This window comes from Heterodontus francisci, chromosome 7 (assembly GCF_036365525.1).
Source record: "Heterodontus francisci isolate sHetFra1 chromosome 7, sHetFra1.hap1, whole genome shotgun sequence".
Lineage (NCBI taxonomy): Eukaryota > Metazoa > Chordata > Chondrichthyes > Heterodontiformes > Heterodontidae > Heterodontus > Heterodontus francisci.
In genome coordinates, this window is record NC_090377.1 from 90,348,213 (window position 1) to 90,360,263 (window position 12,051).

Genomic DNA, 12,051 nt, shown 5'->3' on the forward strand with positions numbered 1-12,051 from the left:
GAAAGACCTGGCCAGTAAAAATGTTGACTTATACATGATTTGGTCTTCTGGATCCCCACATGTCCCACTATCGGAATTTCATATGCTATCCTTAATAGTTCCCGGTGTTCCTCGGCAGTACCACTATCTGATGAACTATCGTCCATTCTTCATCTGAAGGTGTGTGAGGAGGTCTCCACTTCCTCATTAGAATCCCATTTTTAACATAATAGCCTTCTGGAACTCCTTTTGTCTCAGCTTCTGTTTGAGCTGATTGTGCCACTTTATTTAACTTTGGATCAGCTTGCTGAGCCGTGATCAGAGAAGACTTATTAAACATTTCCTTTAGATTATCCAAATCCCCAAAGAAAGGTTCAGATGTTCGGCTATCTGTCTGTGGTGCCATTTTTACCTCCAACAATGGAACATGTTTAGCCATGCTCGGGTTACTATACATGAAGGAAAAATTCCCTTTGTTTTGGTTAGGCATCCCAAATGCATATCGATGGCTGTCAATGGGATCTTCCTAGAACAGTTCTTTCCAGGCAATATTGAAGCTCAGTTTGCGTAGTGTCATGCAGACCCCCACCTACCAAGAATGAGGCACATTGATTTTGTCATAGGAACATTGATTTTGAACTGTGCTGGAGTGAGGAAATGACTTGTTGAACAGATCAGCTGTGGCTGGAATAAACGTTTGTATACTAACAGATGGTGCTTGTGTAGACAAAGGGCCATTCCCTGACACATTCAACCCACAATGGATGTTGATCACAGGACATAGAGGGGGTGGGGAAGCACATTCCAGGGCCTGCTGGGGTGATGCAATCCACAGGGGCCAGGACTGGTTGGACCAGCTGGTCACATGACTAACTGGCTGTTCCAGGGTTTTTTGAACTAGCCACAGAGAGTTTGAACTCAGTGTCCGTTTGCTCCTGGACTGAAAAGACCTTTCCTCGCTGGCTCGCCACAGCTCTCCTGTCTGCTCCCATCTCTTTCTCACAGAACTCCAAATCCACTGAAGATGCATGAATCCCAAGAGAGTAAAGTCTCCTACCGTGAACAAGGTTTAAGAAGAATACTGGGCCCCATTGAAATGCAAGATCTATCTACAATCAAGGACTCTACAGTGAGCTCGAAGATCCGTAACAAAAACCCTCTTCAGAGATTGCCCCAAACTTTTACACTTTATTTCTTCTGCTCTGTTCTGTCCATATCTGCATGTGTGTATTGCTTATGCATACTAGCATGGGCACGTTGTGTATCCATAGGCATTAACCGAATTAGAGTTTAAGTTTAATAAATTTCAACCTTCTTTTTAAACCTAAGAAAACCTTTTTGTGCTGGTTTCTTTGCCTTATAGTTGGAAAGCGCTGAACAAGGATTCACCAAGGGGGAGTTAAAAACACGGCATGCTTAAAATTAAACCCTGTTACGGTAAGACCAGGTGAAGGCTGAGGTGAACCCCCAGACCCCTTTTTCACCTGGTCGTAACAGTAGGCTTTCCAAGAAATGCAGCTACAGAGGTCAAATATGTATTACAGCAGGAATGCAGCAACAAGGTTTCAGTTCCACACATTCAACATGCAAAGTTCCTTTAAACACACAGGTTCTCTTCAAATACAGGAAACAGGAATCTGAAAAACTGGATGCAGGACTTGTTCTCAAAAGAGAGAGCTGAGCTGGCTGGGTCGTCTTCTATTGCAGGCAACCGACTAGCTTTTTAACAGTTCAAATTGAAACTAAAACATTTCAGAAAGCAAGCCTCCTGACAGCCATAAATCTTGGCTTGTCATTTCTTCATAAACATCTCTCCAAGTCAAAAACAACCCCTGCTGGTTTATTTGAAAACAGGTGCCTTCCAGTAACTGTTTACAGTTCAAACTCAGTCAAGCCTTCTGATGACCTCCGTTAAAAAAAAAACACCCAAAGTTCCAGCGTCTATAGAATCCTTTTCAGTTTTAAACACAAATTCTCAAAATTTAACAAAAAATGGAAACACTCGTAACACTACCAATAAAACAGTCCTCTGGCACAATCTGTTGTCTGAGTCATACCACCAGTTTTACTTTGATACCTGGTGAACACAACTTTGGCAATATAGCAGTATAACTCCAGCCTTTCATAGACTACAATTGGCTGTTTTGGAAAGTGACCTTGCAAAGCTGGAAGGAAACTTGCATTTTAGCCATTCATATTTGCACAAAATCGGGAAAAGAAATTACAATTATGAAGCCACAGTCCATAATTTTTAATTTAACAAGTACTAAAAAGAACTAAAATATATTTTCAAATGAATATTCATGGCAATTTTAAAGAAAAGTTGCAGACAAGTTAGAAATTTGGTCAACTTCAAAAATGTAGCTTGGAACTTCCTAGCTGTTAATTCAAAGTTTTAATACAAACAATAAGTGAAATGATTCCGAAGTTTGCTAGAAAAATCCAAATAACTTGCAACAGTTAATGTTTTGTGGTGTACGCTGCAGCTGGGCAGTGAAGTCAAGTGAAAATATCAGAGACCTTAAAGAGGAATTAAATAAAACCTGCAAATGGATAAATCAATGGCAGGTGAAATTCAGTAAAGGCAAATGCAAGGGACTACACAGTGTAGGAAAGATAGATGTCACATGTAGTTAATGGTGAAGGAGAAAGGCTCTCGGAAGTAACTAAAGGCAAAGCAAATAGAATGTTAAATTGTGTTGTTAGATCAGTTGAGTGCGAGTTACAGACTTCATGCTAAATCTGTACAGTGCCCTATTGGACCACAACTCAAGTACTGTGTTCATTTTTGGTTACCAAAACATAAGACAAATATTCAAATCTTAGAGGCAGTGCAGAGAAAAACCACAAGCTTAATCCCTAGCATGAAAGGATTCAGTCACAAGAAAGACTGGGGAAACTGGGGCATTTTAGTCTTGAGGAGAGGCACTGAGAGGGAATCTTATACACTATACAAAATATTATAAGGTAGATAAGGCAAATCTGGATTCTACTTCAAGATACTAAAACAAGGAGATAACTGAATGATATGATGGGGGATTAGGTTTTATGTTCTGAATGGGTGAGCTGACATGAGGCATACAGCCTCCATCATTTATATCTATCTTGTGATTTTTGATCATAAATGATGGTAGACAATTAAGCAACAATTAGGAGAGAAGGCTCCATGAACAACTTCATCCTCAATAAAGGCAGAGACCAGCAAGGGAATGCGAAGAACCATCTTCAGCCAGAAGTGCAGAGTGGAAGATCCTTCTGAGCCTCTTCCTGAGGACCTGCTATCAGAGAAGTCAGTCTTCACTCAATTTCACTCACTTCATGTGATATCAACAGCAGAAATAACTTGCATTTCTATAGCTTCTTTAAAGTAGTAAAATGTCTCAAGTTGACAAAAACAGCTGAGTGCACTGGCCACTACAAATGTTATGGGACTCGACAACATCAAACTGTAGTGATGAAGATCTGTGCTCCAGAACTAGCCACACCAAGCTGTTGTAATATAGTTACAACATTGGCATTTGCCTGACAATTTGGAAAATTTCCCAGGTATGTCCTGTCCAAAAAAGGGAGGAAAAATCCAACCTAGACAATCTACTTACTCTCAATCATCAGCAAAATGATGAAAGGAGTCACCAACAGTGCTATCAAGAGGCATTTGCTCACCAATAAACTGCTCAACGATGCTCAGTTTGGGTTCTGCCAGGCTCACTCAGCCTCGGGCTGAATCTTAACTGCCAAGTGGAGGGGCGGGGTTGGATGCAGGCTGGGGGGATGTTAAAGCCCCAGAAACGCTGGGTCAGAACTCCAGCATGTCCTGACCAGTTCCAGGTTTAACCAAGGTGTGTTTGAATGGGTGAGCTGGCATGAGGAAAATAGCCTCCATTATTTGTATCCATCTTGTGACCTTTGATCACAAATGGTGGTAGACAATTAAGCAACTAACTGGAAGAGGAAGCTGCATGAACATCTTCATCCTCAATAATGGCAGTGACCATCGTAGGTGTGCAAAGGACTATTTTCAACCAGAAGTACCAAGTGGTACAAGTGGGAAACCCCCATGGAGCTGTCAGGTAAGTAATTTCAATATTGAAATAGGCAATTAACAGTGAATTTAACTCAGCATTATGGCTCTAATAGCCAGCGTATGTCTTTCCCAAGCTGTGTGGAACTCACTACGGTCAACAAGGAGAGAGAACAGCAGGAATTCAGGTTGGAAGGCCTTTAAACAATGAAACTGCATAGCTGCAATAAAGGCCTGCTCAGGTCAAGGAAAAAAAACCCGCCCCGAACCCAACAGAACCACATTGGACCTGAGCCAGAGCCGGCCCAGGTCCTTCCATTTTTTTCCCATGCCCGACCCGATCCGAGCCTGACACGACCTGACCCGACCTGAGCCCAACCTGACCACCAGAATATTCACTTTGCCTACCTTCCGGTTCCGAACCCATTTTTCACTTTTTCAGTTTGTGCAGATAAGCAACAAAACTGTAATTGGACTTGAAAGGTTGTTTAAAAAGATAAAGATTCGAGCCATTAAGTCAGAGTTTGTTTGGTCACGAGTTAAACAGAAATCCATGGAGTTGTTCCCAGACAGGTTGTGCCAAACTGTACCAGTATCTGTATTGCTTAAAATAAACACAGCAATTGCCCGAAGGCTCAGAAAATATCATCATACATTACCTAGACTCCTGCTTTACAGGTTGAAATACTTGCTGCAAGTTTATCCAGTGAGTAGCTGAGATGCAGAGACCAGGAAGGTCCTGAGTGATTAATTATTATAAAATATACAGTATAAAAAATATAAAATGATCACTGCCAGGACTCTAGTCTACACACATACAGTACTGTACTGTCTTTTTAAACAATCTTTCAAGTCAAATTAATACTGTGTGTATCTGACCCGGACCCAGCCCAACCTGGACCCAGCCCAACCTGGACCTGGCCCGACCCAACCCGAGCCCGAAAGCCCGACCCGGAAGAGCGACCCGACACATGTCGTCGGGTCCTGTCGGGTTCGGGTTGGGTAGCAGGTCTTTAAGCTGCAGGCCAGCCTATGTGAAAGGCTTGTGCTCTCAGCAATTGTTGTAAAAGCCTGATTCCGCTGCTTCAAAGGTGATTTCCAATCTTTTGAAAGTCATTCACCTACGTTGGACTTTACTCACAGTGGTCTGAGCTTTTTAAAAATTCTTTCATGGGATGTGGACATCACTGGTGAGGACAGCATTTGTTAGCCATCCCTAATGGCCCTTGACAACTGAATGGCTTGCGAAGGCATTTCAGAGGGCAGTTAAGAGTCAACCACATTGCTGTGGGTCTGGAGTCACATCGAGGCCAGGCTAGGTAAGGACAACAGATTTCCTTCCCTGAAGGGCATTCATGAACTAGATGAGTTTTTACGACAAATGATGGTAGTTTCATAGCACCATTATTGAGACTAGCTTTCAATTCCAGATTTTTATTAATTAATTGAATTTAAATTCCACCAATACCATGGTGGGATTTGGTGGGCATTAGCCTGGGTCTCTGGATTACCACTATGCCACTGACTGCCCATGCTATCAGCCTTCACTGCAGTATGGGAGAAACTTATACAGCTAAAGCATGAACCTCTAATGAGGAGCAACAAGAGCAGCCACACCAACACCAGCAGCATCAGGAGCCACATAGACAGCTGCAGTATCAGCAGCACCAGGAGCAGCAAAAACACCAACAGCAACTGCCTTCTCTGCAGCCACATGCCACTCCACAGGGCAGAGAGGATAGACACAGAGCTCCAGCTTGAAGGAGGCTATGCCTCAGCACAGGTTATACAGACAGAGGATCAGCTTCCTGCACATGACAGAACAACAATGCTTCAGGAGGCTCAGGCTTTTGTGGCAGGTTGTTGCTGACATCTGCAGCCTCTTGGAACAAGACCTCCTTCCACAACCCTGAATTTCTTTACCTCCAGCACCTTCCGGGGATCTGCCACATGACCACAAGGGCGATCAAAGCAAGCAGTGGGTTGCTCAAGATATGGTTCAGGTACCTCAACAGACTGGATATTCTTCAGTATGCCCCATTTAGGGTATCCAGAATGGTTGTGGTCTGCTATGCCTTGCCAACATCACGTTGAAGTGAGGAATGGAGCTTCAGGAAGAGGAAAGTGCAGATTGATCAGCATCCTCTGGGGAGGAGGAAGACAAGGAGGAGGAGCCAGATATGGCCATGGTGCCTGCAGCTGCTCACCTGACTGCCAGGGATGTCCACGATGGCCTCATACAGGCACATTTCAGCTAATCTGTGTGTGAGGCCATCTGGAAGTGCGGTCATAAATCCTGTGCCATCTTCCCCCCGACCCCAACACAATTCATTCCAACTATCAAAAATCCAACCATCACATTCACACCCTTTTCTCCTCCTGCAACCTGATCATACCATTTACCTGAAGGCTACTGTTCAAGTGGAATTCAGGATGCAACAAAGTAGAGGACAGAAGAATGAGGAGTTCAAATAAAATGTTTCATTCATTGAAATAAACATTAACATAATGCCATGAATAGAGTCCCCCCAGCCATGTGCCTTTTCTCCATCTTCCTTCCCATGGCCCACCTGCACTTCCCTGCTAGCCAAGAGCAGGAGAGCATTTTGCTGCACTTCAATGAAGCATTAAGCCACCAAGTTGAGCCTTTCCTCCATCCTGTTTAAAGTGGCAGGCTGAGTGTGCATGCAGTTGGTCTGGGCCAGCATGCACTTGGTTGCTTGCTGCATCTGAGTCTCCATTCGGTGGCCACTCTTTCCATGGAGGTGGACATCAGTGTAAATGCCTGAGACATCATGGCACTCATGCTAGAGATGGACTAATCCAATCTCTCTCCAACATTGCGTAGTACCTATGGAAATGCTGACAGGAGCATACACATTTGCCATTGCTGCTCCACAAGTTCCCTTTTTGTGGATGACTCCCAAGGCTCAGAATCTTCACCAGCTTATCATTGCTTGGAGTGTCCTGCGCCCTCCAACGGGTGTGTCTCCAGCACCTGCTCCCACTCACATGTGATATGCGCCTCACCAAGTGACAACCTAGCCATCTCTACTGCAGGAGCCACCGGGTGTGTGTTTCTGCACTGATGGAGGGTGCGCATGAGTCATGTGACAGTGCATCCTCAGAGTGCTCACCCTCCTGTGAGGACTCCTCAGGCTTCTCTAGCTGCAGCTCCACTGCTACTCTTAAAGGACCTGTGGGAGATAAATGACGTGATTTAATGCTGACATAGTATATATCTTGACATTTCAGTTAATAGTGACATCAATTCATCATGAATGATTCTTAAGTGCCAAGTGGCAGTGTGATATCTAATGCTCTCACCAGTTTATGGGTGACCCCCATATCTCTATTGCTGATGGCTAATATCTGTGCCACCCTGCCAATCTCCAAGGCATGCTCCTCTACTGTGGTCAGGATGGTTTTAGCTGAAGGTCCATCCCCGGTTCTCTGCCTCTCCCTGGAGTTGTGCGTTCTCTTCTGCAATGAGAGAAATTTGAGATATGAGTGTGAAAATTACAATGTGTCGAGAGGAAAAAATGAGAACATCTGTGACGGATGGATGCAAGATGGCAATAGGATGAGGGTGAGTGTGAGTATTGACTGTTTAGATGGTGATATGAGGAGGTGCCTGGAGAAAAAGGAATGTGTGGAGCTGCAAGGTGTGTTGGTCTGAGGAGTGCTGTGCAAGAGAATGCTCGGGAAGTCAGAGAGTGATGGCTGACACCTGAAAGTGGTATGCCACTAACCTTTTCTGACCTAATGAGGTCATTAAACCTTTATCGACATTGTATCCAGGTCATCAGCACCACACTCCTGTTCCTGATAGCCTTGGCTGCTTCCAGCCTTGCCTGTTTCATCAGCATGGCTGGCTTCTTCCTCCTGTCCTAAGGAAACAGCATATCCCAATGGGCCTTCATTATCTCTAGCATGACCTCCAGGGAAGAGTCAGAAAACCGGGTGGCAGCTTTCCCACGTCTTCCTTCCATTTCTTTACTTGTACAGGCCTTCACAGTAAAGGTTGCCTGCAGCCATTCTGACCCTTGCCAGGAAACCTAGAATCAGAATGCTGTGTTGTGGCTGAGTTAAAGAGCCATGGCAAAGTCCGCTGATGAAAAAAAAGTTTCCTGTCCCACTGCTGACCACCACCCTCTACCACCACTGTGAGCAGGTCAGTTCAGATAAAATTCCACTCCTCCTTACAGCCTTGATCCAAAAATGGACAAAAGAACTGAATTCTGGTGGTGAGATGAGAGTGAACGCCCTTGACATCAAGGCCGCATTCGACCGGGTGCAAATGCCACAAAAGAGTCCTAGTAAAACTAAAGTCATTGAGGATCAGCAGGAAATTTCTCCACTGGTTAGTGTCATACTAGCACAAAGGAAGATGGTGGTTGTTGTTGGAGGCCAATCATCTCAGCCCCAGGGTATCGCTGCAGGAGTTCCTTAAGGTGACTTTCTAGATCCAGCTAGCTTCAGCTGATAAACCTCTCCACTAACTACAAGGCACAAGTCAGTAGTATGATAGAATACCCTTCACTTGCCTGGATGGGTACAACTGCAACAACACTCAAGAACCTTGACACCATTCAGGATAAAGCAGTCCACCTGATTGTCAGCCCATCCACCACCTTAAACATCCACTCCCTCCACCATCAGTGCACTGTGGCTACAGTGTATATTATCTACAGGATGCATTGCAGCAGCTCCCAAATTCATGACCTCCACCACCTAGAAGGACAAGTGTACTACACTGCATTGAAACACCATCACTTCCTAGTTTCCTTCAAGTCATACACCATCTGGACTTGGAGATATATTGTCATTCCTTCATGGTCGCTAGGTTAAAATCCTAGAACAACAACTACAATTCCAACTTACATTTACATAGCACCTTTAATGTAGTAAAATATCCCAAGATGCTTCACAAGAGCATTATGAAACAAAATTTGACACCAAACCACATAAGGAGATATGAGAACAAATGAGAGGTAGATTTTAAGGAGCATCTTAAGGAGGAGAGAGAGGTAGAGAGGCAGAGAGGTTTTGCAAGGGAATTCCAGAACTCAGGACCTAGGCAACTAAAAGCATGGCACCCAGTGGTGGAGCAATTAATCTCAGAGATGCGCAAGAGGCAGAGCTGAAGGAGTACAGAGATCTCGGAGAGTTGTAGGGCTAGAGCAGGTTGTAGAGATAGAGAAAGGCAAGACCAAGGCAAGATTTAAAAACAATGATGAAAATGTTAAAATTGAGGTGTTGCCAGACACGGAGCCAATATAGGTCAGCAAGCTCAGGAGTGTTGGACAAACAGGATTTGGAGAAAGTTAGGACACAAGTTTCTGGAGGGTTGAGGATGGGAAACTGGCTAGGAGAATATTAGAATAGTCCAGTCTGGAGGAAACAAAACTCCCTAACAGAATTGTGCTAGTACCTTCACCACATGGACTGCAGTGGTTCAAGAAGAAGGCTCAAGGGCAACTAGGGATTAGTAATAAATGCTGGCTTTGCTAGCAAATCCCATATCCCTAGAATGAATAAAAACAATCTTGCTACTATAGATAGCAAGGTTTGAACTAATTAACAGGAAAGCAAAATATGTCTGAGAGATTGGTATATTTAGTGCCAGAATTTTGTAAAATACTCTGAAGTCTTTGGATGTACAGCATACAGGATGACACCACAACTGTTATTCTGCAATTATTGCTTCAGGTTTTTGAAATAGAAATCAGAGAGCAAGCAGCAACAGCTATGTGGGCACTAGCAGGAAAGACATTGACACAACGAGAAAAGATGGCCAAGGAAATCGGTTATAGTTTGGTGATAGATCTTTTATTATCGTCATCTGATAAAATGCACAATGTTGGTAAGTTACAGTTTTATAATAAGTTTAATTTTTCATACATTGGAAAATGTAATACTAAGAATAAATTTGCAACATTATTTAGCTTATGCATGGCCATTCAGGCACCAATATGCAGCACAATAGCAATTGGGATGCAGATTTTATTCTCTGTACAAATGAATTCCAAACCTCAGTCCTGTTTACAAGGGGAAGAGGGGAGAATTCAGAGGTAGAATGGCCCCATGTGTACTGCTTAGTGGCACTGACAGCCGCCTGGTTGCAGTTTACCAACTAATGCAACCCCAATTCCTCATTTACCACAGTCCAACACCTTACCTTCCCTTTGTTACTAACCATCACAGCATCCTCAAGCCACAATGCTGAAACAAAAGCCGCCACAAAACAAACATTGCAAATCAAATTTATCAATCAAACGATCCAATATTCCATATAAAATTTAACTGATCACCCTTGTGTATTCCCTTGGTGCCTGCCTTCTGCGTACCTTTTTTTTATTCGTTCGGGGGATGTGGGCATCATTGGCTAAGCCAGCATTTATTTCCCATCTCTAATTGCTTATGAGAAGATGGTGATGCGCTGCCTTCTTGAACTGCTGCAGTCATTGGGGTGTAGGTACACCAACAGTGGAAGGGAGTTCCAGGATTTTGACCCAGCGACAGTAATAGTTCAAAGTCAGGATGATGTGTGGCTTGGAGGGGAACTTGCAGGTGGTGGTGTTCCCCATGCATCTGCTGCCGTTGTCCTTCTAGGTGGTAGAGGTCACAGGTGTAGAAGGTGCTGTCGAAGGAGCCTTGGTGAATTGCTGCAGTGCATCTTGTAGATAGTGCAAACTGCTGCCTCTGTGCATCTGTCCTAGTGCTCCTGCACAATGTTACCCCAGTGGTTGCAGCATAGCTGGTGGAATGCTGCTGACTTTCAATGGGGTTGACTGCAGATGGCCTTGCACAATGACCTTGAATGGCTATGGCCCTGGAAGGCCCAGCTTTGGATTGCACCACCTGAGCATGGACAGCAGCAGTCTGGGCTGACTGACTGACAGGCAACAGCAAGGGCACTGGCTGAGTGTCAGTTGTGGGAGGACAAATGCTCTCATCATGAAAGAGGCTCATCTTCCACAGTGCCACTGCCATTCCCACATCAACCTCAACAATCCTAGCAATGTGTTTGAGGACAGATTGCTGGAATACTGTGAGACCCTGCAAGCCCCTTTGCACACAATGTCCTCAATCATAGTGGCAGCATCTGAGCTTCCACTACAGCAGCCAGACATTGAGTAGTTTCTGCTAGTGCTGCAAATGAACCTGAGACATCAGCCATCAGACACTGCATCGTGGTTGTGTTTTCATGGAGTTGGCCACCACTTCCATGCTGGAAAGAATGGGCTCTAAGCTCTGTGCAAAGCCCTGTGCCAAAGTTGTTGACAGCCTCCTTGATTCCCCTTGACACTGTCTACAGGCTTTCTGGCAGGCCTGCCAATGCACCAAACACTTTAGTGTGCATACCCATCAGCCTTTTTCTGTAGGCTGCCCATTCAAAGTCCTCATCTGAGTCCCCTGCAGCGGAGCTTGTGTTCAGCCTCACCTTCACTACGCTGCACTACCCTTGTCCCCTGCCCTGGCTACAGGCCATTCATGCCTAGTGCCTCACCATGTGCAGATCCTGCCTCCAAGTTACCCTCTAAAGTACAGGCAATGTCAGTATCTGAGATGGTGGATGTGAGTTTGAGAGTGACTGACAGTATTTCTTCTTCATCTTCTTCATCACTGTTTTCCTGCTCTTCCACCTCCTCCTCCACCACTGCCTGGCCGGGTTGCAGTTCTTGGGGATCTGAAAGGAGAAAGCACAAGGGTACAGTTGTGGTCAGGGGAGTAGGGGGGAAGCAAGAGGTTTGTATTTACACTAATTGCAAATTGTAAATAAAGATTGTGAGATGAAGGGGAAGTTGGATGTGACAAGGATTAGATATGAACATACCATCATCTTTGATGGTTTCAGTCCCCCTGCTGGTCAGGGCCTCAGTCATGGCCACTCCAATGATGGCAAGCATTGTCTCCTCCATGGTTCTGAGGACCTGCAGGCATGCCTTTTCCCACCGATTAGCTCCTGCTGCCTTCGGCTATGCACCGCGATGCATTGCAAAAAAGAGGGAAGTGTGTTATTGAGTGTGGTATTTGGGTCATGTGGT

The 12,051-nt window shown here is 44.7% G+C and overlaps 1 protein-coding gene across 1 annotated transcript in view; it reads left to right on the forward strand.

Annotated features, from left to right (window-relative positions):
- Positions 1–12,051, forward strand: part of ankar (ankyrin and armadillo repeat containing) — a 255,424-nt gene that overhangs the window by 163,050 nt on the left and 80,323 nt on the right. The window contains exon 21 of the mRNA XM_068036280.1: positions 9,713–9,866. Within this exon, the coding sequence (XP_067892381.1) occupies positions 9,713–9,866 (154 nt within the window). The remainder of the gene's footprint in view (positions 1–9,712; positions 9,867–12,051) is intronic.